We start from the raw sequence: 17345 nt of genomic DNA, 5'->3' as shown, positions 1-17345 counted from the left end.
GTGGGACTTGCCTTACATATTTTTGAGGCCCGTACAGGGAATCCAGGTTTTTCCAGAATGCTGCGAGTTCCTCCGGCGCACTTTGGGGTAAGCATGGTCCACCTGGAGAGAGCAGAAGACTGTGCAGACCACGGGGAGATAGCAGGCACTGGGGTTACTCAGAAGGCCTGCCTGGTCGCTCTAGGCCCCGGCCTGCCCCCTCAAATGCAAGCCATTGTGGGGAGAGGCAGCCCTGGACGACTTTGTATGACCATTGCGAACCAGTACACCTGATCCAAGAACTCAAGAACTACAACTGGGAAGCGAGTATTAATGCGGAAGTCGAGTGAATGACGGTGTGAGCCACGTGGTTTGCCTCATTTTTATTTTGTTTTTGTGGAAACTGAAGAGGGCTCCCGTAGCAAGGAGCAGTGATGTCACAGTCTTAAAAACGTGGTAGTTAAGTGTACACATCCCGCAGTAAAGAAGGGAGGGCACCGCTGATTTAGAAATAAGAGTGAGGTCCTGCTCTAGCCAGGGCTGTACCCTCCACCTGCGGTAAGGGGCGAGGCAGAGAAAATTAAAAAAAAGTGCATATGGAACTATGATTTCTTCTTGCATTATATACATATGGTATTGAGTGATTAGAGTTAATTGGTTGATGCAAATTTGTGAGAGCAGGGGAATGGATTGGGATGGAGATTGAAATCAGGAGGGGGCGTGGTTTTGGAATTGTTATTTATGCTCATGAGGACACTGGGTTTTTGTTTTCAGTTTCTTTTAGTCCTTCATGGTGATATTGAAGACATTGTTTTAGTTTTTGTGCAAAGAGAAATACTGATCAGTTGTGTTTCTGCTTTTTTGTTTAGAAGAAAAATTATTACTCCATTAGAACTTATGTGTAAAGAGTTACCAACTTATAGGGAAAACATTTTGAAATACAATCATGAATGGGGGGTGGAAACAGAAGGAAAATAAATGATAAGAGTATTATCAAACATATGCACACCCATTTACTGTCCACATACAAGAGTAAAAAGCTGAAGAAGGGAGTATATTACAATTGTGGCAATTATACGAGGAAGATGAGAGCAACACTAAAGAAAAGGGGAATACTGAGGGTTCATCCACCCCGCCCCCATCAGCGCAAATATGACACAGGCAATGGGACATTATCCCTTAGCACCAGCTGCATGATATGCAAACCCCCTGATATAACCCCCCGCCGTATTCAGAAACAAACCCAGTAAAGGGAGCAAGCGCACCTAGTGACAGATGAGACCCATCAATAATAAAGCATGCGAGGATTTAGAAACAGCGATACGCAAGACATAAGAGGAATTGCGAAGAGCGTCAAGGAAGAGGGAGGGGCCTTGCCCTATGGTAGATGCAGAAACATGGGCAGCAGGAGAAATAGTATTGAAATTGCACAAGGCAGCGATAAAAGATGTGAAGGTAGAAACTGAAGAACCATAGCAACAGGATGTAGACTATGAATCGGAAGTGAATGAAAGTGAAGATGAGCATGAAGAGTGTGAGGAGAATTGGGAAATCGAAGAGGATCAGGAAGAGAGGATTCCTTGGGAGAGACGGTTAAGGCCTCGCCCCTGACCAATAGTAGTGGTAAGAGGGAGGAAGAAGGCTAGAAAACATGGTAGCCCAAACTGAGGAAGGCAGTTCCCTTTAATACAAAAGCGAGGGTCAGATTGCACTATATACCATGGCCATACATGGACAAGAACAATTTGACTAACCACCTCTCACAGCGGGGGCGGGTAAGTAGATTAGTGCATTAGAAAAACATACAGCAGGAGCTACCCTAGCAATTGGAGATATGAAAAGTCTATTAACCAACATAATCGGGGATCTGACCAACACAATTTTGGAAGGAGCAGGGTACCCATGGGTCAGTTAGAGCGTGATACACATGATGGGGCCCTATTTAATAACTGCTGAACTTGTGTATGGGATGCATTGAGAAGAGCATACTCCGATAGTTCTGATGTAGGTGCAATAATGGCACTCACAATTAAACACAATGAGGATACTGCATTGTATATTCAGTCCATCCAAGAAATGTGGCGATAAGACACAGGGGAAACGTGGGAGCCTACCATTTCTCTACCATGTGTAATAGGTATGGAAGCAAAAGGACGGGGCGAGAAACAAGCGCACCTAGTGCATTTTTGTAAGAGCAAGCGTGAGAATGTTAGCGCGGCAGAAGAAAAGGCACAGCACGCAAAGGGCAAACTAGTGCAAAAGAAAGTAGCAAAGGTCAGCATGGAGGAAGCAGTTGTAACCAACCCTATAGATGTGCAGTAGCAGTCAGGACCATCACAAGAATGGACAGATAACCCAGGCAGCAATCGCAGAGTCCAGGAAGGGGTTCATGGAGCAAGGGGTAAGTCACATAAACGACATGGGGGAAGGTTTTGGGGATTATAAACTAGATTTGGAAGATGGGACACATGTCTAAGGATTGTTGAAGCAGACCCCGATGCAATATCACCCATGAGCACCCCCAATTCTATATTACGCACAAGGACCAGCACAGGGATTCTATGTCTCAACCGAAGCCACAGCTCCAGTAAGTACCAGGATCTGCACAACCCCAGAATGTATACCCAGTACAAATGATCACACCCACACACACAGGGACAGCCCATACAGTACCCAACCCCAAACATTATGCAGAATGTCGCGCAAACAGGCTCCGACACACACAACTACAGTATCATGGGAGCTGAATGCCCTTCCACGAACAGTGACACATTACACTGGAGCTAGTGTTTTAAGAAGCAATGCTTTCCCCCTTCCAGGATCCAATACATATACACAATAGGACAGCCCACAGCAAGCTCCGACATGCCCAATTCTCTCCATCACCCCAAATGCAGACAAGGAACCCAAAGTGGGGGTGAAGATAGGGAACAGAATGTTTACCTTTATGGTAAACACTGGTGCCACCTGATCTTGCATAAGGGAAGAATGGTTGCCACTGACAAATAGTACGGACACTCAGGGATTTTCTGTGGCAATTGTAAGGGTTCATTTCACAGACAAATTACCCCCACACTATACTCACTCAAGAGATAGTTGCATCATTACTTCACAGCACAGAGACCACAGTGAATTTACTAGGGAGTGATCTCCTTTAGAAGCTGAACATGACCATTTTATACACTGAGAAAAATATTGTGTGTTCAACACCAGGCATGTATTACAAGAGAATAGCCACAGTAAAACAGGCACTTTGCAGCACCCACATAATTCGAGCCTTACCATTGCATGAGGCTCCATTTATATATGCAGTAACAATTTTGATTGGTTGGTTACCAGGCGTACAAAATGCAATGTTCCGCCTGCCAGCAGAATTCTTATTTAGACCAACAGTGCTACACGAGGAAGCCCCAGAACAATGTTCACATTACACAATGGGGCAGTGATCATGAGGAAAGACATTGTCATCATAACGGGCGCAGATGAGGAAGGGATGGAGTGGAGATCACTCCACTAGGAGATATCACAGATGAGCAACTATTTGCAAACGTGGAAACAGATGGAGAGATAGTTTGTCAGCATAACCTGCCACTTGGTAGTAAAGCACAGGGAGGTGCCACAGACAATACTGACAGCTGCAGCAACATCTATGCAAAGACTTAGCACAAGTGTCTAGTTGACTATGGACAAGAAACCCACATGACGCAGGGCGACTGAAACTCAAACCAGGCGCCATACTCCCCATAGTGAAACAATTAGCATTGTCCAAAGAATCAGATGAGGGAATTTATGACACAATCAAAGCCCTGCTTGACCAAGGCATCATAGTGCCTTCTGGCACACCATGCAACACGGCCATATATCCCCTGAAAAAAGCAAAGGGATCATCATGGATATTCATTCAGGATCTCCGCTGTAAGGGAGGCATGGTATCACAAGTTTGACACTGACACAAAAATGTACAATTTGTAAAACCTTTATTCAATTTTCAGGGTGTGAAAAAACTCATACTTTGCCCTATTGCTAGGATGGGAGTAGTCTCTACCATCAAATAATAAACAAAACAGTCCTAGTTGAGTCTGTGTTACGCTCACCTGGTATCCACGGGGACGCCCTTATGCCCTGGTTGCCGGATTCACCCTGGACCTTCCCGATTCTGGACGATGCCTTCTATGGCGGTCGGGCCTGAAAACACAGGAGGACTGGACTTAGGAACAGATTTCGTTACCTCCCACCAGCCCCTGGACTCGACCTGATGACCCACTCCTAACCTTGTTAGGATGTCTGGCGTGCTCTCCGTCCTGCCTTCTGTACAGGGGCACATAGTTTTCTGCGGGTTGAAGCGACCGAGTTAACTTCACTGGTGCTAACCCATTCAAGTGTCTTTAAGGAGGTAAGTCTGGTTATTGCAGTCTTAAAATGTCCTTGCTTTCCTTTCTTGCTATTAATGTCTTTTCTTTGTTTGTTTCCCCTTAGGTGCACGGAGGTTCGGTGGGTGCGCTACTTGGATCAGGCTCCTGCCAGGATGATGGACGCAGGAGCGTATGATGGATGGTAGGTTAAGCGCGAAGTGCGGCGCGGTAATGTCTTTTCTTGCTAACCTGTATTCTTTATTCCTTTTCAGATCGCAAAGGTCTTTCTGGTCGTGTGAAGATTTCCGGAGAGGAACAGGTCAAGAAATGTCCAGCCAGGTGAGGATTTTGCGATTACTGCCGTGAATGCCGTGAGTAACCTGTTTTAACGTGTCCTTCTTTCTCTCTCCCTCCAGGTGCTTCGTTCCAGTGCGTGTGTGGTGTCCTGATGATGCAGCCGACTGGATGGAAGACCGCGAGCAGCAGGAATCGATGGATAGAAAGTTGCAGGTAAGCAGAGACTGCTAATGATGTTCTTTTGTCTCCTCTGCAGGTCCGCTATTCAGGGATCGCCGGGTGCTGGTCTCTGAACACGATGAGCGTCACGCTGCTGGCTGCAGAATAACACGAAGCACATTCTGTAGCTTGGGTGTGGTTTATATAGCCCTCTGTAAAGTAGTCCAGGTAAAGTAGTCCGGGCTACCACACTCTAAAACACTGCACCGTACAGTCTGGTTCTTAGGAAGTAGACTGTGTGGGTGACTCCATGTTGGCTGCAGGCCTTCACAGAAAAAGTAGTCCCTTCAAGACAATGTCCCAATCTGAACATGAGCCTGGAGCCAAAGGCACCAGGACTGACTCCAGGAGAGTCTATGATGAAAATGCAAGGCCCTAGGTGCCCCAAGTGAACCCTGAGTCCTAACTCTACCTGGCACGTGACCATCACGGGTCGTGACAGTGTCAAATCAAAATGGCCTAAAAAAACAAAACCTAATGCCTGTCCTATCTCTTGTACAAAAAGTGTGTAAAGAAGAATATGTATGCAAAGGAAAATCAGTGTTGCAATATAAAGACAGCACGGAGTAAGGTGGTCCCCGTAGACAGGATGGCACTCTGTCTCAGGTTCTCAAAACAAAGGCAGTTCAAAACGTGGATCGTGGGCCGCCTGGCCTTGGCCTTCCACGTTAAAGTCTCCCTTTGCAGCTTTGAAAACACAGTTCAACAAAAAGTTCACGCTGGTCTCCCTCAATCATGCTCGGACCTTTCAAAGCAAAACATTCACTAGGTCTACCTCAGTCGGGCTCATACCCTTCAAACACAACACTTGCAGGGATTACCTTCCCCATGCTTAATTCACATCCTTTAGAGGTTCCCTTCCCCTAACTTCTCACACTTCCAGTCTCCCTCAGTCGGACTCAGACCTTTTCCTGATGTCGAAGACATTCAAATGTGCGTGGCTTTTACTATAGACCTCCGCAGGACCACTTCGACTTTCTCTTCAGCTCACACTCTTGTGCTATTTTCCCCAGTGTCTCTTGGTCTGGGTAGTTCAATGTCATAAGTACAAAAGTTCAACATTCACCTTTTTACCCCCCCCCCCCCTTTTTCCCTGGGGTTAATTTTGATCACTTTGCTTTTTATAGTTCATTCTCTTTATCGCTTCATAACAAAAACATTTCACCTTTCACAGAGACTTTCGAGTGAGGTACTTCCTTTCTCCGGACCAGTCAGCTACTCAGTATCGCTGGTTTCACAGCTATTGGTAATTCAAAGTTAATTCAAAGTTCATCACAGGTCTGCCTTCCTTCGTGTCTCATCCACACGCGTGCAGCCTTCAATTGTGCAATATACTGTTGCAACTTCAATCTTTCCTTAACACACCCCATCTTTCATGTTGCTTGCCAACTCACCGGCTGTGTGCATTTCTTTCTTGTCTTTGCAGTTTTTAATTCACGAATCATGGTTAATACCACAGGCTTGGCCTTGCCTCCCCAGCATTGCCGTTCGCCCGGGAGGGTCGCTGACGTTCTTGAAACATGAGTATACAGAAGGAGAGCTGACCTACTCACACAGGTTGTTTTGCACACTGCTAATTTACGTGTGATTGCTTTACTACAGGTGAGCCTCGTAAACAATTAGCCTCCAAAGGCAATAAATGTAGAACCCAAGCAAAGGCTCTGGATATAACACTGAGTCTATATCTCCGGCTAACCCATTAAAAGACAATGTCACCGATCTGGAGCAGGAAAACAATGATTCTGATGGACTACTGTTGTAACTTGGTAGCCATTTTAATTTAGGAAGTTTTTTGACAAAGAAAACATGTTTTCAAGGAAAGTACTGCACAGGTTATACTTTCAAAAAGTCACCAACAGATGGTGTACATTACAAATCTTTACCAATCAATGGTGTACGTACATACAGATTTAAGAAAAAAACAGTTGTGAACGGAATTCATTCCAAACATATATTTCTAAATGTGCAACGTATACAAAACATACAAAATGACCATACAACTAGAAATTAAACACTAGTTCTGTAAACCTGTAAAATGGGACAGACTTATTCTGCCATGGTTGTGTGTGGTATAGAAATGCAATTAAATTCCACATCCACAGGAGTCTAGTCACTTGCGAGCTGGTTTATAGGACAAGTTTTAAGTCTTGTGGTCCGAAAACCAGGCTATTTCTAATCTTAGACCAGTTCCAAAGAAGAAGAGAATTTTCTTGGTGGACTCAAAAGGTCAATTAATGAGTGCTGTGGGTGTGTAGAGACCAGTCCTAGGTCAAAGCGGGTAGGTGTATTCCTGTTGATTTAGAGATGGGCCGCAATTAAATTACGTGCCCAAAAGACGTTTCGGCGGGCAGTGAAGGCTACCTTCTTCTGGACCTACGGATGTCGCTCTACAAGAAAAGGAGAGAGAGAGTATGGTGGGAACAGGGAAGGCGTGGGGTGAGAAGAAACAAGTCTACACCTGGCCTCCAAATAATGGATACATAGCTCAACAGAACAGGACAGGGGGAAAGGAGTGAGGGGTTCCTATAAACAAGGGTTTAAAACTTATTAAAAATGCAATTGAATGGCAAAATAGCTGGCCACACCCACCTTGAGAAGGGGTGCTCCTGTTGTCAATGAAAGGGGTTGGGCCCCAAACGTGGCGTGCAAGAGATTCACAGGGTCCCAACAAAGGAGTCCAAAATAATGGACACAGTACATCAAGTTGAAAAGGACCTACAGAGGAGGCATGAAGAAGACAACACCATGTCTGAATACCTTGGGGGATAAGGAAACTTCAAAGTCCCCGGGTAGTAGAACAGTGAGGCAGTGAGAGTGGAATGTGAACAAGGTGAAGCCCATCACTTACTTCTAGCTGATGGTCGCTCATGCGGCTACCATTCTTAGTGGGGAAAAGGAGTCCCCAGGAAAATCGAATCTTTCCAGGTATGGCGCCAGTATGATGCAGGAGCGTCTGTGAAAAAAAGGGCAGTTGTGTCAGATATAGAACTGAGGGGGAAGTCAATTATGTAGGAATACTGTAATTTAGGAAGGTAGCTAAAAATGCCCAATAACTGGGGAGGAGCCCTAGTGCATGGGCTGGCCCAGTGCACGGAGTGCAGTGTACATTTAGGAGAGCAAAGCCAACCAAGGAGGAAGGGGCACGTAGAATACGTGTCTAGGTTACTGAGACCCATTATGTATAAGAAAAAATGGAAAAGAACATGTAAATCTAAAGTGCTCATATCGATCTGGGACAACAATGGGAGCGTGGGATGTCCCAATAGGGAAACGTACACATGGCAGTGCCAAAAGTGCATGCGTAAAGCAAGAGGGCAGTAAACAGCTGCATTTGGGCCAGGCATTACGGCGCCTGATAATAAATTATCATCATCATCAAGGGTGGCCAGGGCCTCTGGGCAGTGAAGAGCAGCACTTACCAATCTGCAAAATGCCCAATGAGTGGTGCAATGGTGTGAGACAGGCCGTGTTTCAGTGATCCGGTCCGCGTCCCAAGCTGTGTCGGGTTGCTAGGGGGACCGAATCACTATATAAGGGAGCATGCGCAGTTCGGAAACGAACTCCAGGTGTGGGTCAATGCGCATGTGCAATGCCCAGCCTCTGACTCCAAGAGTCGTGCACATGCGGCCGCCAGCGTGAGACACTGTGTGGAGTGCTGTGGGCGCATGATTGAATGAAAAAACACCAAAATAGTGTATTTCGTGTATGCGTTCCAGCTTATCGTGGTCCCGAAGCCCATGAACTGCAGCCCCTCAGTGTATAGGGTTGCAGTGTCCGGGCCGAGGAAGGCTGCCAAGGATAACGCAGGGAAAAAGGGTAAAGGAAGCACTGCTGCAAAATCGGTGCTCCCAGCAGCCCCCAGTTAATCTGGTCCTGGACTATGTAGAAGGAGGCATGTAGGATGTGAAGAGAAAACCCAGAGGGTTGTAGATGTTGCAGTCGGCAGGGGAACCCTCCCATATGGTAAATTACCAATGTATGGTTAAAGATATGGATACGCAGAGAGATAATTAACTGCAAAAATAAACACTGATAAACATACCGAGGTGCATGTCTGTGTCTATTGTAAGCAGCCCAGTATGGGGTCCTGTGTACATGAGCACTGCTGAGAAGTAAATGTTCACAGCGTCCAGCTCCCTTCCTGTGTTTCAGACTCTAGATCGTATGGAGTGGGGCTGGGAGGGTGTGAAGAGGGGGCCCTGGATATAGTTGTGCTGTGTGATGGCAGTGATCCGTCCCCTGTGGTTCAGAGCAAAGTCTGGGTAAATGTGTGAATAAGCAGAGTTGTTAACCAATGCATGAAAGAACAACAAGCAGCACTATAAGACGCAGCTAGTGTGCATGTCTGTATCTAATAAAAGCAGCCCAGAGTGTTAATCCAAGGATAAAATGCTATTGACATAGGACTAACTCTGTGTGTGTGCTTAGACATGCGCATAGTTCACAAAGTATTAAGGATAAAGCCTATCAGAATTTAGAGCCTGAAGTTGACATTAGCCTCATTAAGCCCGTGCTTGACGGTGTCCAGTTTAAAAACCCACCAGGCTTCCTTATGGTTGAGTGTGTTAGCAGTATTGGTGTTGCCCTGTACCATGTCCACCACCCACCATTTCATATCATCATGGTTGTGTTGGTATTCCACAAAATGTCCCAACTAGTGGAGCTGTGTAATTTCTGCATCTAATCCGTGAGTGATGTTCCACTATTCTTGTGTGTACTGGTCTGCTGATCTGACCCACATATTTAAGCCCACATGAGCATTCAGTGATGTATATCACATTCTGACTTTTACAGTTAGAGAAGTGGTGGATTGTCCATTGTTTTCCCAGAATGTCAAAGTTTTTTAATTTAATGGTGAATCTGCATACGGAACAATTACCACAAGGGTGGTGTCCAGTCAAATTCCATAGATTCCATAGAGTATTTCATGAAGTGGTATTTGTAAATCTGGCAGTGGTAAGGTGCTCTTTAAGGTTCTTGGAACGTTTGAGTGCCATACGTGGGTATGGTTCATTTTCCATGTTAAGTTGCACTAAAGGCCAAAACATTTTAATGATCTGTTTTAGCTGTGTAGTGGCCTGGCAAAATGTAGTAACACAGGTCATTTTTCTTCTTCTTCTGTCCTGGGTTTAGGGTGTAATAGAACCTCGCGAGGAGTATTTAGAGCCCTCTTGTAGTTGTTCCTGATCAGTTTTTTGGGGTACCCTCGGTCCAAAAGTCATCCCTTTAATTCAAATCCATGATGGCGAAAATCATTCTTTTCCGTGCAGTTCCTCCTTATACGGAGGAATTGCCCGTATGGTAGATTGTCCCTCAGATTGCGTGGTTGTGAGCTCATATAATGGAGTAACAGGTTTCTGTCTGTATTTGTCTTGAAAAGTGAACATACCAACAAGTTGTCTTTCTCTGTAATTTGTAAATCAAGAAAATTGATGTTAGAGGGATCTGATTCAAGTGAGAAAGATATGGACGGATTGCATGAATTCAGCCAATTTTGGAAATTAAGTAGGGAGTCCAAGTCGCCTTTGCAGATGAAGATCACGTCGTCGATGAATCTCTTCCAGTGGCTGATGTTACTGAGGAATGGGTTGTCTGAATCCAGCACAAAACTCCTTTCAAACTCTGCCATAAAGATAATGGCTAGGCTCTGGGCAAATGCTGCCCCCATTGCTGTTCCGCTGATCTGCAAGTAGAAGCATTCGTTCAAGGAGAAGAAGTTTTTGGTCAATGCCAATTCCAATAATTCAATGATGAAGTTCGTCGGGACCCTCCTTTGTGTCATATGATGGGTAAGGTGAGCTTGTATACATTCTATCGCCTCGGTCTGGGGGATGCTAGTGTATAGCGATTTGATATCCATTGTGGCAATCCGGCTGTTGGCAGGATTATGTGGTAGGCCTTCAAAACATTCAATTGTTGCCATAGTGTCCCTCAAGTAGGTCTATGTCTTCTGACTGAGGGGTTTCAAGAAAAAATCTATGAATTTACACAAAGGCTCGAGGATGGAGCCGCAACCTGAGACAATAGGTCTCCCTGGCGGGTTGTGTGCATCTTTATGCATTTTTGGTAATGCATAAAAGGCAGGAATACGTCCTTCCGATGTATTCAAAAACTCTTCTTGAAACATGATGCAGTCTTCTTGTCTGGGATTTGGCCTTCTCCACATGTCTTTCGTGGCCCTTTGGCGACAATGACCTCCTGCAGGGAACTTCTGGGGTTCTCTACCCTTGGCTCTCGATCCTCCATCTGTCGTTCTGCTCCAGTAGTTTTGCCTTTGCCCCGGAATTTCTGCTCTTGCTAGTGTTCCACCTTACTCAGAGTGTGTCTCTATGTTCCGCCTTTGATCCGTGTGAGAGCTAATTGGTATCAGATGTACGCACTTAAAGTCAAGTGCCTGACTTTGCCTGACCCAATTAGCAGGACATGTCCAATAATATATTAAGGGTTAGCCTCTTTACTCTCCGTCGCCCTCTTCTTTGGCCCAGTGTTTGTGTAGAAAGGGGGGGTGGGAGTTGGGACATTGGAGAATCCTATCAAATAAGATGGGTCATGTGTACTGGAAAGGGGGTAATATTGCATCTCACCATCGGTCGCCTCACCCCACTCCCCGAAGACCCCTCACCTAGGTGATGCAACATGCCCGCTGATGCAGTTTACTTTTCTATGATAGATATTAAGAACGCATTCTTCACAATACCACTGCATCCAGGCTCCCAATACTTGACCATGTTTTCACATCGTGGAAAAAGTTTTCAGCACACTAGTTTGCCCCAAGCGTACTGCAAATCCCCCTGTGTTTTTAAAAGGGTTCACCAGGTGGATTTAGGGAACCTCAACATGACCAGTACAGTTCTACAGTATGTAGATAACAGTGTGCAGCACCACAGAAGAACAGTGCAGAAAAGACAGTTCAACTCCTGAAAATATTTGCAGTCAAAGGGTACAAGGTAGAGAAAGACAAACTACAATAGTGCCAGAAAGAAGTGATATATTTGGGACAGATCATATCTTCAGCAGGAAGTAGGACACGTCCAGACAGAGCCACAGCCGTGAGGAACCCATCACAGCCTAAAACAATCAGAGAAATTCAGAAATTCCTAGGCCTGTGCAATTATTGCCGAACATGGGTATTTGATTATTCAACATATGTCAGACACCTATTGCAGGCACTCAAGGAAGGACCGAAAATTAAAAGCACACTTGAAGAGACAGAAGAGATGGCTGCATTTTTTGAAGATCTCAAAACGGCTATCAGCAGTGCACCAGTACTAGCAACTGTAAGGAACTCATGGTGGCAACAGTAAAGAAAGACAAGCGATCACAGTTCAATGTTGTTTATTAAACGCTGTATGCAAGTTGGAAAAAAGCCTCATCTATCTAAACCTAAATCTAAGATGGGAGCAAGTGTGGAATGGGATTCATAGCACAGAAAGAAGTATTCACAAATGTTAAGTCAGGATGTGGTAGCCTGGGGTCTCCCGCCTCCACATTTTGAGCACGGGACAAGGCGGGGCTCCTGAGCACAGCACACTCTCAAGCTTTCCCACCACGAGACAGTTCAGTTCTCAACTATCAGGACCTTTGGCGGTTAAGTCTCTTTTCTACAAAAAGTCTCTTGCCTCCGAGGACCTGATGTGTTCAAAATAACAAACATAATGTTCCTTTCCCTATGTTCGTTGGGCGATGACTTTTCACCCCTAGTTCCCTCTCTTGCGGGCTCAGATCCACAAAAGTTCCCAACGCTATCAGGACCTTCAGTGTGGTGTCTCTTGCTTCCTAGGGCCTGATATGTTCCAAATAACAAAAGAAAAGATCCTTTCTAAATTGTACTTAGGGTTATCATTAACCCACGCCCTCCCCTGACCCCCACCTGCCGAGTCACCCTCTTTCAGGCTCAGACCCTTCTAGAATGCCAGCCTCCCTCCGTCGGGTTCACTATGGCCTGTATTTCAAGAGATTTCATCTGTTATATTCACCTGTCATTGGGTGATGGCTTTTCTTGCCTGGTTATCCTTCTTCCTGGCTCAGACCCTTCACCACTGTTTGCCTCCTTCCATCAGGTTCACTACGGTTTTGATTCCAGAAAATGCTCACCTTTCACATTCACAAGTCTTAATGTCTTTTTAAACAATCCACTGTGGACATCCCTCTGCCGGGTTCACTGTTGTCAACACAATGATCATCCGGGCATCATGATTCGCCCCGTTCTGCAGGCATCCCTCCATCTGGTTCATGTTTGCCAGCCTGTCAGTTTCTTCTACTTTCTTACTATGTGGGATTCACTTCCCTTGGTTTTTCACTGCTTTTTCGGTCAAAGACTTTGGACACTACAGGGGATTTTGCTAGACCCCTGTATGACCACTTTGACCTTTTCTTGCGGCTTTCCCAAGGCCTTCTGGTATTCGTAGTTTCAACAATGGGGCAATTAACCATAGGCTCTGGAATGAGCACCCACATGGTGCTGGACCCCTCTGAAGCTGGTTTTCCCCTTAGGAGTTAACAGTTCTTCGATTTTCCCTCAATTTGCCATTTGCAACTTTTGTTCAACACAGTTTGGTTTCTTATCAGTTCTCCCCTCGACTCACCAGCTATGATGAACCGCTTAGATTTTCTTGTCTCTGAAGTCAAGGACGGTACCACGATAGCAGGCGTTTCTCCCTGTCCGGATTATCAGTGTAGGAGGGCTTTGTGTACTGTTGACATCTGCTGCAACACACGCTGGCTATTGTTTGCGGTCTTACGATTCCTTTCACAGAGACTATACGGGTCTGGGTCAGAAAGGGCAAGGTTGCTTCTCTCCGCGTCGCCCCTTCGGTTCTTGACGCCTTTCTCCGCCTCTTGAATTGCCATAGTGAGATAGCTTATATCCCTGTGGGGAAGGGAAAGGGTAATCAGGTGTGTGTGATTCTGGTCAATTGCCCGACTTTGCTGGAACCTTGTGTTGGGACATGTCAGGTAAATGGCTCTGGTGTTAGTCCGTTGTCTTTCATGTTGTGCGAAAGTGTTCGTGTCAGAAAAGGGGGGTAGAGTTTCAGAGTATCCTATGTGGTAGGATGGGGAAAAGGTGTTGGAAGAAGGGGGAATACTGAGTTTCACGCATCGTTGTCCCATTTCCACTGCCCGAGGACCCCTCATCCATGTGTTCCTCCCCCTAGCCCCACTCGTCCAGCCCCAGGAACTGGATCCGATAGCGATGGCCTGGCCACCTGGATGACAGATCCCCGGGGACAAGTAAGCAAGACACCTTCAGGTTTCTCACACAACCCCAGACTACAACAAACCATTTGTCTTATTCTCACACTCAAATGGACAGGTTATGGCAGCAGTACTCACACAGTGATCATCACAGAAATGCATGTCACCCGGTAATGCAAGGCCACTTCCTAGTTGCAGCAGTACATAAATCCACCACTATAGTCATGAGATGTCCACTTACTTTGTATGTTGAGCATGCAGATTTCTCCATCCTAGAAAGAAACAAATCAACACTCACAGGTGGGTATGAGGTATTTTTGACAAATCCAGCTATCACCATAGTGAGGTGCCACACAGTTAACCCAGCAACATATATTGCCACAGCAGTTGAGCCTCAAGATAAAGTCCATGACTGTGCAGTATATAAATGAGAATCAGACGAATACAGTGGGGTGAGTGAAGACCCACCTTGACACAGAAGTAGTGCTCTATGTAGATGGGTCATCGAATATAGATCAAGAGAGTGGCCATAGACACACAGGAGCACCAGTAATAAAATACGTGAAGGACCAAGAAGAGGAATTCCAAATAGGGATGCAACAGAGATTAACCTCAAGCAGCAGTCAGCATTTGATGATGTCACCATGTACACTGATTCTGCCTATATGACATCTACAGTACATTCAGGATGATCAAGGTGGAAGGGAAGAGGGTACAAAGGAGCAGATGTATCACCAGTCCAACATGCAATATTGTTAGCTAGGCCAATCGAAGCATTGAAAGGCCACTTATATGCCGCCATAGTAAAGTGTGCAGTGCACTCTAAAAAGGGAAAGATTTTGTTTCATGCGGAAATGCAGCTGCGAATGCTGCTGCAAAACAGGCAGCTTATATGCCCTTTCCAGAGGAAAGCAAAACGTCTGTTACAGCAGTTCAACAAGGAAACCTACAAGAAGCTTAAAGCGCATTATCAAAAGGAACACATAATTGAGTTTCAAGAGAGCCCCAGCGGAAGAAAAAGCATTGTGGGTAAAAACAGGATGTACCCTGGCACACGGCTATCATATGGAGACAGAACAGCACATGTAAAGTAGTGATGAACACAGAGCTACTAAACATTGCCCTAGAACAGCTCCACTTCCCTACGCATGCACCTAATCAGCACATTGCTGCTGACATTTGTGAGGACTGGTTTGTGACTAACTTGGCTGAACAAGTCGATAAATTTGTAGCAAACTGTATGACGTGCCACAAGTTTCATCCTGGACATACACTCAGGACCCTAAAGGCAACACTGCCCCGCCTCACAGGACCATTCAAGGAACTCCATATGGATTATATCGATATGGTAATAGATGCAGCACCTACATGTATGTACTAGTAGTAGTGTGCCCATATTCCCGATGGATAGAGGCAGGCCGTTGTGTCAACGCAGATGTCAAATCTGCAGCACGATTTCTCATGAGAGTGGTGTTCTCCCAGTGGGACATCTGTAATGTTCTGAGGTCCGATAATGGACCCCACTTTGTCAATGAATTACTTGAGGATGTCACACGGTTGTTAGGAATCAGACATAAGGGGGGAAAGGTCAAACTGTTTGCTAAAAATAAAGTTGGCTGAGCTGTGTGACTCTCAAAGAGAGCTGGCTTTACTGCCTGCTCTTAGCCCTATTCAGTCTGTGCAATCAGCCAAGCAAAGACCACCACCTGGCACCCCATGAAGTGGTGAAAGGACAGAGGATGCATGCCCCGGCTGTGCCCACACAAACAGCATCTGATGCACACAAAAGTGCAGATTTATTGGGAGAATAAGTCAACCTATGCAACGTTCATTTATTCACAGATGGACATCAAAGTGCACAACCGGGCCCCAGCTGACAAGCACGACAACAACAGAAGGACCTCTTCAGCTACAACCCAGCAACAGTCTATGCCAGATAGTACATGTGACGTTGGAATCAACCAAAGTTCACTGGACCTTTTGCGGTGAAGAGAGCTACACCAACTGCTGCCAAGTTAAAAAAACGGCGGCGCATGGGTTCACTTAACAGATCTACGTAAGGACACGAGCACAGCATCTATGAGCAACAGACATTGGGACTCAAACAAACAACGAATCAGCAATGAAAGTTGAGAATTACTAAAAAGTTCCTGAAAAGCACAGGAGTAAAATGAAGCCTTTTGAGCAAAGCAGAGAATGTGCAGCAGTCAATATGCAAAAAGCCAAAAGGGATTAAATCACAAAAATGTCGCTCGCACGCAGAGTCTTCCTGACTGCAAATAACTGCTCGTTTACCCCGATCCTGCTATCATTGGAATCTACAGTGAACCAGTCCACTTTCTATCTTTATTGACACTTTTTAACATATACTGACACCCGCCATGGAGTCAGTCGCAGAGTCTTCCTTTCTTCATCTCCTCGTGTTCGCTGTGCTGAAGATCCCAGTTCCCCATCTGAACATCTAGAGGCCGTTGGAAAACAGCAAACCCACGAGAGTTGTCGCTTCATTGAGAACAAAATACCAACAGTCAGAGGGTGGCTCCAGGGATTTCTGCAGTTGGCACGCCTATTGCACATAGAAAATACTCGAGATTAAAAAAGGTAGAGGGGGGGTATCAAATGGAAAGTGGCTGCCTTCTGGGGCTGCTCCAAGACTACCCCGGACTACAAACTTGAGCAGGAGGCTTATAATCGGTACTCAGCCCTGTCCTAACTGCTTTATCTGCTAGGAAAAAAGAACAGAAAGCACGCAGGACGAAGACTGAAATCTGAATTTACCATAAGCATTTCACACACCACCTATTTCCCGCCAAACACAGCCGTGTTTAAGATCTTATTTGGACAGGGCGGGGATCTCTTAGGACGAACGGCTTGTAAGTACCGCCAGGAAGGTGCAGAAGTGTTTATACACATGGGGGAAGCCAACGAATGCAGCAGCTGCCACGATTGTGAAAGATCAAGTAAGGGCCAATAATCGCTAGGTTACCCGAGAAAGGTAACATCACAAGGTAGTGCTGAATCTGCATACCCTTTGCAAAAGTGAAAAGCAGAGACTGATTTGGAAAACAACCCGTTCAATAACTTTGTGGGGACATACTTGGTTCCTAAAAACAATGAAACTGCGCAGCACTATGCTCCTCGATTCAACAAATACACCTGAATGGGATGGGTCATATTTAGAACATCCAACAGTGTCTGTTAGCCCGCAAAGAATGAATCTACAAGTAATTGCCCCTATATCGTTCGACATGCAAAATTCTATCATAACAACTCAAGCTCAAGTTTACACCCAAAATCATTCCC

At 45.6% G+C, this 17345-nt stretch overlaps 1 protein-coding gene across 7 annotated transcripts in view; it reads right to left on the bottom strand.

Moving 5' to 3' along the window:
* Window positions 1-17345, bottom strand: part of UBXN2B (UBX domain protein 2B) — a 696122-nt gene that overhangs the window by 637366 nt on the left and 41411 nt on the right. For 2 of the 7 annotated variants that reach the window (XM_069621081.1, XM_069621082.1), the window contains exons 2-3: window positions 7696-7800; window positions 7437-7562 (exon numbers count right to left, since the gene is read on the bottom strand). The exons of 1 other annotated variant lie outside the window; for it this stretch is intronic. In XM_069621081.1, coding sequence (XP_069477182.1) covers window positions 7437-7562; window positions 7696-7800 — 231 coding nt within the window. Of the gene's footprint in view, window positions 1-7436; window positions 7563-7695; window positions 7801-14283; window positions 14315-17345 lie in introns of all 7 variants that reach the window. 4 more of the 7 variants (XM_069621084.1, XM_069621085.1, XM_069621083.1 and 1 more) reach the window with 3 other exon arrangements.

Source organism: Ambystoma mexicanum, chromosome 5q, assembly GCF_040938575.1.
Source record: "Ambystoma mexicanum isolate Mex_15411 chromosome 5q, UKY_AmexF1_1, whole genome shotgun sequence".
Classification (NCBI taxonomy): domain Eukaryota; kingdom Metazoa; phylum Chordata; class Amphibia; order Caudata; family Ambystomatidae; genus Ambystoma; species Ambystoma mexicanum.
Note: the sequence above shows the minus strand (reverse complement) of the source record. Positions and strands in the feature narration are given on the sequence as shown.